This window comes from Athene cunicularia, assembly GCF_003259725.1.
Source record: "Athene cunicularia isolate RWA chromosome 2 unlocalized genomic scaffold, athCun1 chr2_part1, whole genome shotgun sequence".
In the NCBI taxonomy this organism is placed as follows: domain Eukaryota; kingdom Metazoa; phylum Chordata; class Aves; order Strigiformes; family Strigidae; genus Athene; species Athene cunicularia.
Window position 1 is genome coordinate 42,017,736 of NW_020799095.1, and position 19,516 is coordinate 42,037,251.

At 38.5% G+C, this 19,516-nt stretch overlaps 1 protein-coding gene across 4 annotated transcripts in view; it reads left to right on the forward strand.

The window, feature by feature from the left end:
• DIP2C (disco interacting protein 2 homolog C) overlaps positions 1 to 19,516 on the forward strand; it is a 243,652-nt gene that overhangs the window by 164,096 nt on the left and 60,040 nt on the right. For all 4 annotated transcript variants that reach the window (XM_026842343.1, XM_026842344.1, XM_026842345.1 and 1 more), the window contains 8 exons: positions 68 to 182; positions 5,869 to 6,008; positions 7,591 to 7,727; positions 9,943 to 10,151; positions 10,968 to 11,082; positions 14,553 to 14,754; positions 16,863 to 16,972; positions 17,762 to 17,842. In XM_026842343.1, coding sequence (XP_026698144.1) covers positions 68 to 182; positions 5,869 to 6,008; positions 7,591 to 7,727; positions 9,943 to 10,151; positions 10,968 to 11,082; positions 14,553 to 14,754; positions 16,863 to 16,972; positions 17,762 to 17,842 — 1,109 coding nt within the window. The remainder of the gene's footprint in view (positions 1 to 67; positions 183 to 5,868; positions 6,009 to 7,590; positions 7,728 to 9,942; positions 10,152 to 10,967; positions 11,083 to 14,552; positions 14,755 to 16,862; positions 16,973 to 17,761; positions 17,843 to 19,516) is intronic.

Genomic DNA, 19,516 nt, shown 5'->3' on the forward strand with positions numbered 1-19,516 from the left:
TTTGAATAGCATCACTTCAGAAATCAGATTATTTTTCTCCTCTGATTTTTTTTTTTTTTTACCCCAGGGTCTATTTCTTCCTGTGATGCATTTCTCAATGTCTTCCAAAGTAAAGGTCTAAGGCAGGAGGTCATTTGTCCCTGCGCTAGTTCGCCAGAAGCTCTCACTGTGGCTATTCGAAGGTACTGTGTTACACCAGTGGAAATAGAACCACTGTAGAATATATTTGAAAAGAAATGAAAAAATGATTCAAGTATGAATCTGCATACTTAACTTCTGAATGACATTTTTAGTTTTAATTTTGTTTATGTCCAAAGAAGTCATACAAAATGAATTTGTAGAGTATTAATTTAACTTCGGAGTGCTTTATATTTCCCATTTCTGTAATTTTATTTAAATTTAAATTAAATAGACTGAAATGCAAAAGCTAATTCTGTAAAAAGAAGTGGAAAAATGCCACCATAAGCATAAAATTAATTAAAATGTGGAGATTTAAGTGGACTTGCTATCAAGGAAAATCAAGCTTTAAAGTAGTCTGTTTAGAGAGAATTATGACATTCCGCAGGTTGGTTTTGGCTGTATGGTGCTTTTTAACCATTCATAACTCTAAGTAAACATCTGGAAATGCCCTTTGAGTCTGGAGGATTTGTGCCTAGAAATAAAATGGATAAATTCTAATAAAACTATTAAGCCTTATGTACATGAATGTCATTATGCAGCAGTCACTTGTCATGAGTGTTGTAGCACCCAGTAAATGGCATAACTGTTGTCTGTTTTGGCAGGTTTCCAGAAGTTGTACATTGAACAGTAGGCACTTTGTTTTTAAGTTCAGATTTCTGCAGCCGTTTATAATTGTTTCACATGTAAAAACATGCAGTATAAAACTGTAAAACACTGTAATAGCATTAAGTAAAATACTTCCTGCCACAAAGTTTAAAATACACTATCCAAGTGAAATTCAACTGGATTTTCAAGTAGCTTTCCAACAAAACATCACAGGAATGAAAACATGAGGCCAAGAGTGTGGTTGACTTTCAGCCACCTCATTATTAACTTAAAACATCTGAAAGCTATTCATCAGGGCCTTATCCTGTCCAGGTTAGTTGTCTTTCTGTGAACTACAGGATCTCATAGAGCCCTTCATTCAGCTCCACCAGCCTGTTCTCAGCTTTATACCAAGAAGTATGTTGTTTTTCCCTTGCAGTGGGTTTCCCTGCCATAGGCTGTGCAAACCTTCACTCCCTTGGAGTGAGTTCTTGCTTGTAAGTGCAGAGAGGAAGTGGAAGGGCAGCAGATGTCGCTTGTGCTGAGCACTGATTAACAGGAGAAGGTTTTCATTTCCTGTGCTAGCTCTCGAAAACCTGCCCCAGATTGCAGGTTATGAAGTGGGACGACTTACTGCATCTCAACGTACGACAGCTGGCCTGCCCTTTCTAGACTTAAATTCTGTGCTTATAGCCACCTGAAGCAATACAGATTAATTTTCAAATTAACTAGCATTGAGAGCTTACATAAAAAAATTTATTAGCACATGAAATAGTGGATAATTCAAAAAAAAAAAAAAAAGCATTTTTATCTTCAATACCTCACTGTATAATTACAGAGCAGTTCTTACTACAGTGAATGTTATTGAACATATCTCCTTTTTTTGAAGTCTGTTTAATGGGAGGATAATACCAGCTGAACTTGGGAGCTTTAGTATTTTTCATTTTATTCAAGCCATCTCCACTGACAGTAAAGTCATTATCATACAAGTTCCAAAGAGTTACAGCTGAAGTACGCATTAAAATGACTCCCTGCAGAGCACAGATCCAGAGAGCTCCCTGTTAATGCTCCGACTCAAAATCTATGCTGTATTTTTACTGATCTTCCTGCAAGGAAGAGTAACAAAAGCAGTTCTTAGTTGAAATACCCTTATAGTTTAGAAAAAATCAGTCAGTAATAGACTAATAGGCACTTTAGCCTTAAAGCTGAATTATGAAGCTAATATTTAAAGGAATGTGTTATGCAAAAAATTCTTTATGGTAGTCTCCTTTGATCATTTGCATATTAGTGTGAACCCACTTGCTTAAGGGGGTGCAGAAGTTTAAGTATAGGTCTGTCCCCATTTAAATGACTGGCAAAAATAGTGGTAAAATAGATTGCATCTGTAAATGGTAGTAGTAACTGTTTTCAGAATGCACTACAGCCACTCAGTATGAACGTCAGCTTTAAAGTATATGCACATTGTCTCTCTTTCATGGTTGAGGAAGCTAAAGGGGTAGGCTTGTCTGGTGGTTTAAGCTAAATTTACTTAGTATATAAAGTAGGTGGAATTATACCTTGTTTAGTTGTTCCTACCTTAATCAAAGATTAATTTTTGGCTAGCAAGCAGTCTTAGAGAATTACAAATTCAGTATTAGAAATATTGAATGTGTAAAGAAAATTTAAAAAGTTAACTTTAATTATAAATATGTTCAAGACAGCCAACATAGCTTCACCAAGGCAAGTCCTGCCTGACCAACCTAGTGGCCTTCTATGATGGAGTGACTACATCAGTGGACAAGGGAAGAGCTATGGATGTTGTCTGTCTGGACTTTTGTAAGGCCTTTGTTATGGTCCCCCACAACATCCTTCTCCCTAAATTGGAGAGATATGGATTTGATGGATGGACTGTTTGGTGGATGGAGAATTGGTTGGATAGTTGCATCCAGAGGGTAGTGGTCAATGGTTCAATGCACAGATGGAGACAATTGGGCACAGATGGAGACAAGTGGACCCCTTCAGGGGTCTGTACTGGGACCAGTACCATTTAATATCTTCATCAGTGACTTGGACAGTGGCACTGAGTGCACCCTCAGCAAGTTTGCAGATGACACCGAGCTAAGTGGTGCAGTTGACATGCCTGAGGGATGGGATGCAATCCAGAGGGACCTTGACAGGCTTGAGAAGCAGGCCCATGTGAACCTTATGAGGTTCAACAAGGCCAAGTGCAAAGTCCTGCCCCTGGGTCAGGATAACCCACGGCCTCAATACAGACTGAGGGATGAAGGGATTGAGAGATCTGCCCTGCGGAAAAGGAATTGAGGTACTGGTGAATGAGAAGCTGGACATGACCCAGCAGTGTGCACTTGCAGCCCAGAAGACAAACTGTATCGTGGGCTGCATCAAAAGAAGCGTGGCCAGCAGGTCAGGAAAGGTGAATCTGTCCCTCCACTCTGGTGAGACACCATCTGCAGTACTGTGTCCAGCTCTGGACTTCTTGGCACAGGAAAGACATGAACCTGTTAGAGCGCCTCCAGAGGAGAGCTACAAAAATGATCAGAGGGCTGGAACACCTTTCCTATGAAGAAAGGCTGAGCATTGGGGTTGTTCAGCCTGGAGAAGAGAAGGCTCTGGCGAGACCTTATTGTGGCCTTTCGGTACTTAAAGGAGGCTTATAAGAGAGATGGGGACAGACTTCTTAGCCATGCTTGTTGCAACAGGACAAGGGGTAATGGTTTTAAACTAAAAGATGGTAGGTTCAGACTAGATATAAGGAAGAAATTTTTTACAATGAGGGTGGTGGGGCAAGTTGCCTAGAGAGGTGATAGATGCCCCATTCCTGGGAACATTCAAGGTCAGGTTGGACAAGGCCCTGAGCAACCTGATGTAGTTGAAGATGTCCCTGCTCATTACAGGGCAGGTAGGACTACATGACTTTTAAGGTACCTTCCAGCCCAAAGCATTCTGTGATTCTATGATTCTATGATTTTTATCTTATCATCTTTCCAAGTGTTTTTTTCTCTTTCTGATTGGCAGATATATTTGTTTTAGGGGTGTTCCTGTGTGGATATCATGGAAAGGACAAATTAAGATACCATATATATATATTGCAGGGTTGTGCTGACAAGATACTTTCTGAAACAATGTATAGGTATTGTCAAGTGCTTGGCTCCCCACCTCACTCCTCCACCCTGGTCCTCTGACTGCATTCCCTTTCAGTGTCAGATAACTAGTTGCCTGCAAGAGGAGACTCAAGCACAGTAACTGGTGTTTCATTCAAGGATCCACTTCTGACTACCAAGATACTTGAAGTGCTCTGAAATAGCATCTCTGAAATGCCTGTCCTGTGGACCCCACGTCCTCAGCGCTGACTCTTTCCTTCCACACACCTTCTTTCTAATCCAGGCAAAACTGTTATCTCAACCCAGGCCACAGTAAGTTTAGCTCTACTGACAAGTCCCCCAACATGATCTTAGCGAGCCTCGTGCCTCCAGCTTCCTGGCCTGGCACCCTCGTCCATTACACAGCCAGTGCCTTTCAAAGCTGCTCCCACTCTTCTTTTTAGCAGTCTTTGAAAGTGATAAGTAAAGTCTAGATGGCCTCTACTTGTAGAAGGTTGTGAGAAGCTGTGTGTGCCTGCAGGAGACCTTTCTTCTCAGGAGCAGTAAAATGTGTGTTTTGGGGAACAAGGGTGAGAGGAAGTTGATCAATAATGTCACTGAAAGTTCCTTTTACATGATGGGAATGCTATTTATCACAGCTGCTTGTTTACTAGCACTATTTGTTATGCTCTAATGGGTTTTCAAGCGTGCCCACATCCTTCTTTGTTGACAATGTCACTTGAGAAATATGCCTCGTAAAATGTATTAATTGAAATTTATAGTGGCGACCACTGCAAGGCTTACATGAACACGATGGGCTAAGGCCCATTTAGTGTTTCAAGCACAGTAGAGGAGAAATGTCATATAAAAGGACATTAGCTGTTAAGAAATAATTGTGTTATGATGGACTGTTTAGGAAAAATGCAGAATCTTGAACTGAATATTGCCTGATTTATCCATCTTAAAAATAGCTGAAGTCTGGCTGCACTGCATGGATGCATTATCCACAATTAAATCAGCATCGCATTAACTTCCAGGTTTGCATTTTAAAATGCGGGACAGTATAAGAATCTTTCCAGACTTGAAAAGCCTTTACATATTCCCTTGACTTAATAACCTGCATACGTCAACAATCATCTGCTCAAGGCACACACTCTACATAGCTATAATTGTCTCCACTGATACAGCAGGTGGTTTTATATTGAAACAAGTTTACAGACAGCCTGTGCTGATGCTGTGGAATTGTACAGAGTGTCTGCAGTGAATCTGAGCAAACTCAGTGTTACACAGCTACAGTGTTACAAAGAGGCTGCATCCACAACATTTTGACCATGACTGATGAAGGTGTAATTTGTTTTAACTTTCATGGGGTAAATTAGAATAGGAAGAATTCAATTACATGTACTAAAATAAAGATGGTAAAGGCCTTGCAGCTTCCACAGATACTTGGCAGTGAATCTATTACAACCTCATTTCTTCTGTTTAGTAATTTTAAATGCTTAAGTATTGGGAGTGGGAAGTCATATCTGTGATATAAACACAGCATGCTTGTATTCTAATCTTAGTTTTGATGCTGGTGTGCTGGAGTTAGGCTTTTAGTCTGACAGGTGAGTTTGATTTCCTAGGTTGCCCCAAAGTATGTAACATACAGAGAGTTTATCAAGTTATTTACTGATCATCTGCATTGCATTCAGTATTTTTAAAACAAGGCAAAAGGTTTTTATTTGTGTAATCAAACAATCTTTATAAATCTATCTGAAAATTAAATAAAATCTGTTTTGGGTAAATGATAGGTGTTACTTTTCTCTTTGCAGCCCCATATATGTGGGTGGCTACTGAATGGGAGAGCTGACAGATTTACTCAGTAATGACTGAAAAATAGGATTCTGTCAGGTCTATTAGGGGAAAAAAGGGTGAAATTTTAAACTTAAATAGATGAGTATTTGCAGTAATAGTCCATCAGGAATAAGTAAATGTTTACGGCATCCTGATGGTGCACTGATGTTATAACCCATGGTTGCAGGCCAACAGATGACAGCAACCAGCCACCAGGCAGAGGAGTTCTGTCCATGCATGGTCTCACCTACGGAGTGATTCGAGTGGACTCTGAAGAAAAGCTTTCTGTCCTGACCGTCCAGGATGTTGGCTTAGTGATGCCAGGCGGTAAGTAACTTTGTTTGAAACTTACTATGATTCATCAATTTAAGTAATTAGTAATTAGAAAGTCATAGGTGGGCATACTTTGCTGTTAGACAACAAGCTTTGGAATTAGAACATGTGTACTTGAAAACATTTTAGTCTGTTACCTTGTAAAACTTCACGGTTTGGAAATCTCAATTTTTCTTCTCTCTGTTTACCTCAGTGGCTGTCTTGACTCGCATTAGTGGTGTACTTTAAACAGCTTGTCACCACATCAGAACATCCATTCCTTAACTGTGAGATACTGGTACAGTAAATAAGTAGGTTGGATTTCGATGTCTGGAAGCTATATTCATAAGCCTGACCCAGATGAGAGTTGGTAGTGAAATTTTTCAATAACCTATGCTAAGGATAAACAAAATTGCGATCTGAGGGCTTGCAGAAAGTTTTTCCAAAGATGTTGTGGTATCACGCAGTTATTAGAAATAGAGGGTATGACTTAACAGTTCATGTTGATAAATTCAAACTGAAACCAGTGCTTCTAAAGATGAAGATAAGATTTTTCATAAGAGAGATTTTAAATGAGATGTTACAGAGAGTAGAAAAGGATAATACTGTAGTTTTTCATAAGAGAATGTCTGCTATGCACCAAAGGAATAAAACATAATGATGCATCTTAAAATTTTTTTTTTAACAACTTAAAATAAAGGAAGATAAGATTGGTTGTTGTCTAATAGTTATCATATAAGATATTATAGATGTGCCATCTTGCACTTCATACTACATTCTCATTGTTTTAATAAAAGTACGCTCTCCTGTTTATCCTCAGAGTGAGAGAAAGGTCATTCAAGATTCTTTACACTTGTACTTAAAAAGGCATGCTGATTCATTTCTGGTGTCCCTTGTTCATCATATTCTCTTTCCAACTGCAAAATCTACACATGCTGGACTCCAACTCTAGGGATTATAGCTAAAGCAGCATACCTGATTCTTATTCACATGGCTGACACATAAAATAGTGCTTCTCCTCAGACCAGTGCTTTCTAATCCTTCCCATTTAGCTCCTGCTGTCTCTGCAGTCCTGTAAGACTGGTGAGAGGGAGTCGGCTCTGATAAATTCTTAGTAAAACAACTGTACTAGTCTGCTAGAATATCTTGATCTTTCATAAGGTGTTACTTGCTACTGTGTGAGAGGTGGATTTCCTGGTTGCCTGCCTCCCTGGCAGTGTAATTATTATCAAGAACTCCATTAGGGTATTTCATTTTGCACTGACTGTAGCAAATTTGGTCTTCAGTATGCAAAACTGGGAACACAATCACATTTCACAGCAGTGTTACGGATCAGCTGAAATTTTAGAGAGCAAGGCAAATTAGATTTTGTTACCATTGTAAAGACTGAGTTTACATAAAGATCTTTGCATTCTTTGTATAAATATTATTTATATTACAAATAATATTTGATAAAGTTGAACACCTTAATGTTTGAGAAACCAGTTGTTATAATTTAGTCTACATATAATTTATTTGTTTATGCCAACTCCACCACAATGTCTTGTTCAGTAGTTCATTTTAAAGGATTTTTTAAAGTCCTTTGCTCTCCCTCTAGCTATAATGTGTTCAGTGAAGCCAGATGGAATTCCTCAGCTGTGTAAAACAGATGAAATAGGAGAACTTTGTGTATGTGCTATTGCAACGGGTACATCCTATTATGGACTCTCGGGCATGACCAAAAATACTTTTGAGGTAAGCTGACCAAAAAATGCTATATAAAATCCTTCTTTTTTAAGTTTTTCTATTTCAAGATAATATTTAACATAAAATATTGATGATGATAATAATAATAATATCAGAATAGCAGTAATAATCAATGCTTGTGGTTTGGGACCTGTACTCTGGCCAGATAATCCGCACTGAAGCCCATTTCATTAAGTGCAATAGTAGATCTTCTTGTGGGTTTAGTTTTGGCTCTGAAGAGCTTTTGCTTTAATTTTGAAAGAAGATACCAGGGGCTGAAACAATCAGAAGGAAAGCAGAAAGAAAGACAAAGTTCAAAAGGTAATTCTGTGCAAATCTATGAGCTAGCTACATGCAGAAGTCGATTGTTGCAAACAGTAAGTCTGATGGTTATCTTTAAAGAGAGCTGTTGATGACATTTCCACAATGCAGCCAGCATTAAAGGCTTGCATTTTTGCAGAGTCATGACAAATGTAATCAAGACGTATCTGAATAGCAAAGATACCTTTTCCTAATTAATCTCTACCTGCTTTTGTTGGAATTACCTTAGGTGAAAGTCTTTTTGCTTTGTGAAACCTCTTTACCAGTAGGTTTCTGCTCCAGTGCAGACAGCTGTATCAGTAGCTCTGTTGTACCTGCTCACTTATACCATTAACTTCTGCTGAAGCCAGTATGAAAGGCTGAACAAATCAGAGAAATACTAAAAAAAATTAAGCTCAGTTTTTTCTTAAGTTCTGATCCTTTTTTAATGTTTGAGAAAAAAGTTAAGAAAAATACAGTTACATTTCCCATAACAAATTCACTGATATTACCATTTTTTATAGAGCAAACATGACTAATATCTCCTGAAAAATGAATGCTGAATGCTGTAAAAGCTATACATTAAATAATTAATGGAGACTAGTGGATACGATTCTCCATCCTGCTATTGAAGTATGAAGTATTGAAGTATGAATCATACTACGCTATTGTGATCTGAAATTTGTTGATAGCTGATTACTGTGCTAGAATTACAATTGGCAGTACCCACTGTGAATGATAAACCCAGATTTTACTTATTTCAGGGTAGAAAGGTACTTACTGTAATTGTAAAATCATTCATATTTTATAACTGGGTCTACAGTTTAGCAGCATATTTAGGTTGATTTAGACTTACTCCTAATTGTAAGCAAATAAATTGCCATTGAGTGAGCAGTACCACTCATTTTTAAAATTAAGCATGTTCTTAGGAGCCCTCTCCAAGTGGGCCTCTTTTCTGTTTTACTGTGTAATTTGTGTTGCACGTATTAGAGTCAAATAGTTTTGTGTTCCTAAAATGAATTATGGCTGAAGATGTATAAGCATCAAATCTGTTCAATAAGAGTCACCCATGGGCATCTGGCAGCAGAATCTGACCTTTCTTTTTAGATGAGCCTTGAAGGACACTATATAGCCATGGTCTTCCACTTGACATTGGCTTAAATAATTTGCCTTTAGACTTTTAAGCAGCAACAGGGAAGTGTGGTTGTGTCAGAATGCAGTTCAAAGTAGCTCATGCACCAGAATGATAACACAGTGCTAGTTAGGATAGAAAAAGTGATAGAAATCTTATCCTGTGGAAGTCACGTATGCATCTAGTGCTGAGACATTTAGAGAGGCTCTGTGTGGGGCTGTATTTTCACTTCTACACATGCTACAGAGGCATTATCACTGATACTGTGAGGACTTAATTGACCTTAGATAAAAATGTGGTCAGCTGCAATAGTCATTAGTGTACAGTACCTTAAAATAGCTTCACTTCTAGCCTGCTTATTTCTCTGTACTATGCTGGAAATGAGCATGAGGTACTGAAAAGAACTTCTACAGTAATGTTTATGATTTAATCTCTCAGTAGCCTATACATAGCACCTCAGGTTAGCTGCACTCTGCACAGCTTTTTTATTAATTCAATACTGTTTATGTTGATTTTTATATTTTTTAATGTCATAAATAATTCGCAGAACCATGGTTAGGGAAAATGTGTATAGTAAACAGAGTGGGACTGAACTTGCTGGAACTCAGATACTGAAAATTACGCACACTAATCTAGGAGCTTCCTGACACTCCCCTTATGGTCAGTGAAGAGTAAAGAGCATCACCAGTGATCTATTTACTTCAAAGAGCCATCTCAGAGAGCATGCCTGAAATATTTTGCAGCTTGATCTCTGTGTATAGAATTGAAGACCTGTGTTTCTCTGTCTTGCAGGTGTTTCCTATGACCAGTTCTGGTGGCCCTATCACTGAATATCCTTTTATAAGGACTGGACTACTAGGTTTTATAGGACCAGGTGGACTTGTCTTTGTTATTGGCAAAATGGATGGTTTGATGGTTGTCAGTGGAAGGAGACATAATGCTGATGACATTGTAGCAACAGCACTGGCTGTGGAACCAATGAAATTTGTCTACAGGGGAAGGTTTGGTCCTTTCTTTTCTTATATTATGTAGAAATCTTTTATTTTGCTTAGGCCAGGTGTAAGTCATCCAGAATGCTTTCAGAAGGCAGTGCCTAATCTGCACTATGGTTTTCCTCCATTGCTGTTCATATTGCTAGAACCGGGAGACAGTAGAGGGAAGCCTAAAACAGTCTTGAGGTAGACTTTAGATACCAAGGTCCAAAATTGTGATTATTAAAATTTTTAGTTTGAACCCCTGGTTAATTCTGAAAGTGTTGACTCAACAGGATCCCTTCTGTCTGAGTTGAACATTTCCCATATGCCTAACACTTGAACATGACAGCGGTTCCTTCTGTGACCTTCTTAATGTGGTGAAACTGAGCAGGAGACATGTAAAACTTCTGAAGAGTCTAATGCTTTCAGACATGTGCTCACACTTGATCCCATGGCAGATGTCTCACAGAATGATGTTGTAATTACTTTCTTCTAAGATGGGGCCAAAGAAGGTGCTTATGCTGGCTGTTATGTAACAGCTTAACATCAGCCTTGGTGTGACCCAAATTTAGTGCTTTTCTTATGCCAAGAAGGTTCACTTTTCCAACCCTGCTGTGACATTATGCTTACATTTACATGATTCTATAACAAAGCCCTGTATTTGTCCTCCAGAAGTTATCCAAAATTGTTCTTGTTGTTTTTTCCCCATAAGTAAAATGATAATTGATGCACCAGCTGTCTGAGTAATAAATAACAAAATCATAGTTATGGAGAATTAACTTAGAAGACATGTTTTTTGATCTATCCTGGTGCTAAATACTCTTCTCTGCTTCTCTTCTATAGAATAGCAGTGTTTTCAGTGAGCGTGCTGCATGATGAAAGGATAGTTATTGTTGCAGAGCAAAGGCCAGATTCCACAGAGGAAGACAGTTTTCAATGGATGAGTAGAGTTCTCCAGGTAATGGTCTTTATGTATGTTTGGAAGCTATTTTGTCCATCTTTATATTCTTTTTATTGATCTTTCAGGCCCCCAAAGTAACTGACATTTATCTTAGAGTAACTCTAAGTCCACCTTCAGTTGCACTTGCATCTAATGAGCACAAAATTAAATTCTTTTGAGTGACAACAGTAGACCTATGTATCCAAGCTAGATTGCCAGATACTTTTTTTTAATCAGTGAGAGAGAATTATGTGTTTCTAGTACACCATATTGATAGCTAAAATAAACTGAAAGAAACACAGCCTAAAAATGCCATTTTTTTTTCCGCTGAAGTAAAAGGTAGCGATAGATTAGCTCAGATCTAGGTATGTACAGTGCATAGAGGACACCTATCTGCATGGAGAATACCTATTGCAAGGAATCCCATTCCAGCTGTCTGGTGGATCATGTAAGGCACATACCACTCTGATGAAACCCACCTTGGTGGTGGTGTTTGACAGTTTGTCTGGTACTGAATGCAAAAAGAAATCTGATTTTCTCCTTCACATATAGCAGTCCAAGTTAAAGCAATATCATTACCATACTCAAAGTTTTTGCAATTCTAATGTTCACACACAAAAAATTAGATACTTTAGATAACAGTCATCCTCCATCTCCATGGTTAAGCCAATGCTTACGCAAAAGCAATAGGTTTATGGATGATGTAGTCAAATGGAGATGTATTCAAATTGAATTTATCTGTTGCTACCTTGTGTCATGGTTTAACCTCAGCAGGCAGCTCAGCCTCACACAGCTGCTTGCTTACTCCCCTGCCAAGGGGGATGGAGGAGAGAATCGGAAGAGTAGAAGTGAGAAAACTCCTGTGTTGAGATAAAGTCAGTTTATTAAGTGAAGCAAAAGCTGTGCACACAAGCAAAGCAAAACAAGGAATTCATTCACTACTTCCATCAGCAGGCAGGTGTTCCAGCATCTCCACGAAAGCAGGGCTCCATCACATGTAACGGTGACCTGAGAAGACAAACACCATCACTCCAAATGTCCCAGCTGTGTCCCCTCCCAACTCCCTGTGCATCCCCAGCCTCCTCGCTGGTGGGGTGGAGTGAGAAGCAGAAAAGGCCTTGACTCTTATGTAAGCAGTGCTCAGCAGTAAGGAAAACATACCTGTCTTCCCTAGAGTTGAGCTGCTTTGGTTTGCAGAGCGTCTTTCCAGTAGTTTGCACATATTCTGACTCTCTACGACCCTTCCTGCTCCTCAGCAGAGGGCTGAAGGATGGTAGAGCTGCTGGATGTATGGGACTGTGTTGGACTGCATCTGTGGGTTTCAGCACAGGCATGGTTGGGAGGGAGTGGTCAGTCACTGTACAGAGTTTCTTTAGAGTAGTGGAGGAGGAGGGTATTTTAGTGACACTGTGAGTGAAGATCCCAGATCTCTCAGCATTTCAGTCACATGGATCCTAGATACTCATTCATCTCCCAGGCTGCTGCGAAGTGATCTGACCCTTCAGGCGATGTTGTTGTTCCTCTACTTGGCAGACTGGATTTTAGTCTGCCCAGAGAATTTTTTCAGAATGGGATGTTTTCTTAGCTTGAACAACATAGCAATCTGGACTCTCTGCAAACACTGGTATCTCTAAACTGTTTTCTCAATGAAACAGAAGAATAAAGATTTCGGATATTCTGTTTACTTCTGGCTAGACAGTGTCATTTCAAAAACCAGGCTACCTCATCAGGAGGCATAAATGCCAGCAGTGTTAAAATTGACTGGTACTCTTCTCTCAGAATTTGAAGGCTCAGTTCATCAGTGCTCACCCTTGTGAAACAAGGGGAGTGAAACAAGAAAAAATTCCCTCCTTCAGAAATGTGCCAAACTCAAAAGTGTGAAAGGTGACAATTTTGAATGACCTATGGCATTTTATCAGTCATTATGCTGCAGAGGTAGCTATCAAGGGAGACAGTCTGGAAGTCACTGGGGAATTGTTATATAACACACCTCATGCCACCCCAGCTGGATATTGCTTTCCATTCACCAGCTCTATGAGCAACACTGGTTTACATTTGAATAAGAGTGGTTACTTGCCCTGTAACAGTTTTCCTTCAAGCTAATGTCAGGTGAGGATTCCGTGATTTATCACTGCTTTCAGAAATACATATAACATGATGGTTAGGAGGTTATGATGGTTTCTTGCCAAAAACATGAGATACCGTGTTTTGACTGTCATATATATCTCCCTATTGCTGATCTTTCAGGTAAGATGTCTGTAGAACCAGCAGCGAGGTCTTCTGGTGCTACTGTGAGATCTACCAGGACTAAACTGCAGTCTTTGTAAAATGAATAATAGCTTTATTATTCTTTCTTAGGAAATTTTGCAATCAAATCAATAAAAAACAAAGCAAGCAGAAGCCAAAAGCAAAGCATTAGTTAGAGTGTCTGTAGAAGTAATCAGTAATTTATTGGTCTACACTTAAGTACCTAACTATAAATGATTATTTGATTCTCAGGATATAGATTGTATCTTCAAAGCAACAGATGTATGCATTCACTTTTCACACAGTTAAACATTAAAATGCAAGTTAAGTAAATTGTATTTTTGACCATTTAACTGTGCATTAGAGATGCTGTCTGTAATTTGTTTCTCAGTCTGTGTGGATGTCTGAAGCTGTTTTTCTAACTCACTGCAATGTTTATTACCACTGTAAGGAAAACAACAAGTTAAAATGTGTATGGAATTAAAATCTAAGGGCATGGATATTCATGTTTACTTAAATAAATTACACAGATACTCTACATTACAGATTTCTTGAAAGTGATGCAGTTTACTCATCAGATAATGAACACGGTTACTATAAGATTCAAAGATGCTTATTTTTCATGTTTTCATTCAACCAATTTTTTTTCAAGTAGATAGTTTTGTAGTTCTCCCCTGTATTGTTGTCTTTTCCTATTCTTATGTGACAATCTTTTACACCATAATCAGGGAGTGAAACAGTTGCTATCTTAGAGAAAATTTAAAAATTCATAAGCTGCATATATGAGTAGGTATATGGAGATGTATGTGCAACCTTTGAAAATTTTTTTTACTCTACAAGATGGACTGGATGTTAAGTTGATAGGAATCCTTTGAATTTTAATTCTGAGAAGCGTGTAGGTTAAAATCAGTTTTACGTGGGTGGTCAGCCCATTTTAGCAACAGGATACGTGTGCCTAAGGGTGATGCCTAGGTATCATTTCGTAATAGATTTCTGTGTATTTATCACCAGGTTTTTGTTTGCTTTTTTATCTTCTGGATTGAGTATAATAATGTGAGTGTTACATTTCCATTCACCTGTTCCCACTAAAAAAACCCCTCCTTATCACTGACATTGCTGAAGTGTCTTTCCATTGCTAGTTATTTATTAGGGTGGTTTATGCAGTAATTCAGAGCAACATGTGCTTATTAGAATGATGAAAAATTAGCCTGTGATTAAAATCGACTTCCTGCTTTTTTTAGGCTATAGACAGTATTCATCAAGTGGGAGTCTACTGCTTAGCACTCGTACCAGCAAACACACTTCCCAAGACACCACTGGGAGGAATACACCTTTCAGAAACCAAACAGCTCTTCTTGGAAGGATCACTGCATCCTTGTAATGTGCTGATGTGTCCCCACACATGTGTAACAAATCTGCCTAAACCAAGGCAGAAACAACCAGGTAAGATGAGTGAAGGCAAAAGGACCACAACTTAATGCTGTGTGTTCATGGTACTGTATGGAGCAAAGTCAAGCAACTGTTGATGCAAACAAGAATCAGCTAGATCAGCTGTTCCTGTTAAATATTCCATGTGTGTTAAGAACATCATTGGCTTTGGCAGAAGCTAGAAGTACGTTCACAAACAGTGCAAGGGAAAATGCTCCAGAAACCCAAGTTCAGTACAGATGAGGACATTTTTATCACTCTACAAGGCATGGCTGAGACTACACCTGAATTTCTTTGTAAATTCCTGGTCAGTTATGTTTAAAGAGGATGAACTGAGACCAAAACAGAAAGTTCTGGCTTATTTGAAGGCTGAGTTTGTAAAGTAGAAATAGAGAGGAAGAGGACTGTTGACACAAATAACAGTGCTGGAAGAAGAGTAAATGCATAAAAACTGGTCATGAATAAATTAAACCCAAGAATAAGGATAAAGGTTTTTACCTGAATACAGAGGCTATGGATTATTCATTCTTAGGGCAGGTATATTTGAGGGAACACACTAACTAGTTTCAAGGTGGTTCTTCAGAAGTTCTGCCACCTTCATGAAGAATATTGAATGCAATGGTACAACAAGGCACTGACTCAGGAGTCTGAGAAAGCCCTTGTAGTCTGCTGTAGTTACTGTTACTCATGCCCAATGACAAAGCAAATTTTAGCAAATTTCTAACTTTGAATCCAACTGCCAATTTTAGTACTCAGATTAACTGCAAGGATTTCTGGATCTGTAGCCTCAGGCTTAAGACCTGAGTTCAGCTACATCAGTTGGCTACTGATTTAAGTGTTGGTTAGTTTCCACTTTGAAAACCAACTTGGAATAAGAAGTGGTTTTGCCCTCTAGATCTTGAATATGGGGACTATCCATCATGGATTCAGTGCAAGTTTGCCAAAACCATCATCTTATTTGTTTAAAACCTTCAGACAAATGTTTCAGAAATCAAAACCATAATCTCAGTTTGTGAATACTGGGAAATGTCAGAGGTTAACAGTGACTTGTACTAAATTAACAAAAGCAATGAAGCCTTTATCTGCAGTGCTCACTTTGGTATTTCCTTGTTGCTGCTTTGCAAAGTAATCACTGAATTAGGGTTAGTGCAGTAGAGATACTTAAAGATACATTATGTACATATTTTATATCACTATGGTAAAAGCAATGGCAGGAATGCAGAAACCAAACTGGTAGCATCACATTGTCCCTTTTTGCATAGTTGTGACATACACAGAGAATATTGCTTTCATCTTTTTAAAGCAGAGTAGTCTGTAGATGTTGTTTATTGCCCATTATCTGGTTACACATTTTGTATTTTGACACTTGTACCACATACCATCACTGAGACAAAGCTTGGGCATCATAAACTAGAAGTAAAGTCTGTTATTAATTGCAGTTGATCAGTAATGCATGGTGGAGAAGCAGAAAACAAATGTTAACATGAGCATAAATGTTATCTGTGAGACAGGTATTTGTCCCTAATGGCAGCAACAACACATCAGTGAAATCCTTATGGAGAAGTGTCAGCTGTGACATCTTCCTTTCTCCTAGTTAGGTTATTTTTCTTTAGTCTCTATCTTGTGATAAAGGGCTTGCATGTATTCTATCATGGGCACCATCTGCCTTCCTAATGCGTGTCACTTCATGTCTGTAGCATTACAGAATTGCTAATACAGATGAAATTTAGGCCAGGGAACAGAAGAGAGAAATATGAACATTGTCCCTGAAGCCTGGAAATGTCTCATCTGGTTTTAAGCACTCGAATGGAGATGCCTAAATTAAGAGCTGGATTTTCCAAAGATTCCTCATATCAAGGCAGCCAAGATGTGTCTCTGGCTATAGAGACCCTGTGCTAAATGGGCTCCTCAGATAAGTTTAGAGAGGATGAATCCAGGCCTACATATCTTCCAGCTGCTTCTGGCCCATCAACCAAAGTTTGTGGCAACAGAAGTGTACTCAAGGTTTTGTGTTGTGGATAGCAATGAGGAAAATAACATGTAATGCAAAAGAAATAAAAATAATTTTCATTCCACAAGCAAAGGATTTTTATTGCACTTAGCACATTTCTGCTTTATTCTAGAAATTGGCCCTGCCTCTGTGATGGTGGGGAACTTGGTCTCTGGAAAAAGAATTGCACAGGCCAGTGGTAGAGATTTGGGGCAAATAGAAGATAATGACCAAGCCAGAAAGGTAAGCTACGTTTTTCTGTTACAGCTTATATTTAGCTAATTAGCTTCAGGACACTTAGCAGTACATAAATTGTATTATTATTATTATTATGGCAGAATTTGTTGATGGCTTTTTTAATTCACACTGAAATATTTCAGAACACCCTTTACAGATAAATATAAAACAAACGTGAGGGAGGATTACTGCATTTCATTTGTATGGATTTTGTTTACAAGTTTACATGGGACAACAGAACAAACATGGTGAAAAATGTTAATGGGGCTTCTATAAGAAATCACCCTCTATTATAATTTTTTTTCCTAGTCATGTGGAGTCCATGGAATTTTGTTTGCATGTACGGTCCTGACTGTATTTGTTGTTATTTTAATCCTGTAATATTAACTTGAAATTCAGCTCTTATGGGAGCTTATCTGGGTAATTAAATTAGTAAATTCTAAGGTGTATAAATATTTATATCCTTATAGTAAGAAAAAGAGAGCAAGCTAAAGAATTAAAATTGTGCTTAATTTCAGAGAGATCAGTAAGAACTGTTTTATTGCTTTGAAAGTATATGTAGTAATATATCATCATTACAGCAGTGGCTTCACTTCCAGAGGACACTGCTACCATGCAAAAGCACCTTGCTATAAACTCGTGTGATGACAAGAGAATTAATTCATGTTTAGTGCTTCTGGGTTTTCAGGCAAAATGTAGCATATAAAGACATAGCTAAACTAGAAAAAATAGTTATTTGTTTTCTAAAGCCAAAATGTTATTTAGTGTCATGACTGTCATTCTGCTTTATTTTAGTTCCTCTTCCTCTCAGAAGTGTTGCAGTGGAGAGCTCAGACCACTCCTGACCATGTGCTTTACACTCTACTCAACTGCAGGGTAAGAAGCTCAGACTGTTACTCTGACAGACTACACTATGGAAAATGGCATACGAGTATTTCAGCTGCACCTGCTTGCGCTGTGGCTGAACGTGACCTTTCTGTTTCTTTTCCCAGTAATACTCAGTTGTTATATTTAATGTTCACTGAAGCAGAAAGGAAAAGAGAATAATCATTATCAATTGTCAAAATACAGATGGCTTTTGTATCAGGCAATGCGCCTTACACATTTCTCATTTATTTTTCCAGAACATACATGTATGTGGTGGGTGAGCTAGCACTGCAAATCTATTTCAATACTGATCATTCCTATACCAAAGAGTAGTATTTAATACTGCTCATCATCCTCATTTCCAGTTTGAAAAGCATAGGCTTGGCATAATCAAATCATTTTCCCTAAATAAAACAATGATTGTTGGTTTTGAGGCTGGACCATCTGGGGGAGATGTGACAATGGGCAAAGCAGGTGAAGAGAAGAAGAGGTATGTCCAGAATCCAACCAGGTCTGCAGAGGATCACTAATAATTCTCTCTGCATAGACTACATGAGGTGCCAGCCTGGCACAGCATTTCATTGCTTGGCAAAAATGAATTAATACATGTCACATGGTACAGAACTTGGCTTTACTAAGGGTTGGTGATTACAGACTTCCTAGATGATTGTAGATGACAAACCAGTAATTGACAAGACCACTGTAGAGAAATAAAACTGATTTCAAACCATCCCACCACACTACATCTAGACACATCTGTCAAAACTGGGAAGCATATGTAGTGTGTGAGGGTCTCCAGGAGAGGAGGGAGGGGCCTGGAATAATGCTGTTCCCCTGGGCCACCTGGAGTAGCTGGTGTTGTCTCAGCCCATATGATCCCTGCACTACTTGGACGGGTTCTTAAACCTCCAGTAATTTGTGAACCCCTGTGAAATGACCACATACTGTATTTACAGGATATGCTTCCCCAGTCCATATTACAGTGCTGGTACCAAAGTTTGGTTTGAGGCTACTAATGGGTCATTAAATGTCCTTTTTTAAAAGCAGATGAATAGCTAAAATGATTTAGACATGTGCAACCTGACAGAAAATAGTGAAGTAGTAATGTAGCTGTCTGTGGCAAAATAGAAAACTAGAGAGGCAGTGCTTTTTATAGATTCAATATTACACCATTAAAATATTGTTCTGTCCTGCAAGTTAGGGGCAAAGATGCTGTGAGAATGAGACAGTGACATGTACTATCCCATCTCCTCCACACAGGCTCCTGCTTTTGACCTTTAAATAAAGCCAGACTTCTCATGTTGGCAGAAGGGTTCAAACAGTGGGAGGGAAGGACATGATGTGCAAAAAAGGATTAGCAAAATAATTTATTGTTCTACAAAAGTGAAAAATAGTTGAATTTTGAAATTCAGTTTCTCCACTACTCTCAGTGTGGACTATCTTATCACATGAAATTTGTTTGAGAGATGTAATGCTCTATGGAGAAATTTAATGTTTTATGGAAAGGAGTGACAGGTTTGGTGGGGTTTAGGCTAGGCAAGTTTTATTACCCATCTTGAACTTCAGTTCTGGTTTGTGACTTTTCCCTTTTTGTCTTCCTTCCACATTGTCTGTACAGTTTGTTCTAAAACATACAGGCATCTTGCAGTGGATGACTAATAGAAATCCACTGAGATTAGTGTT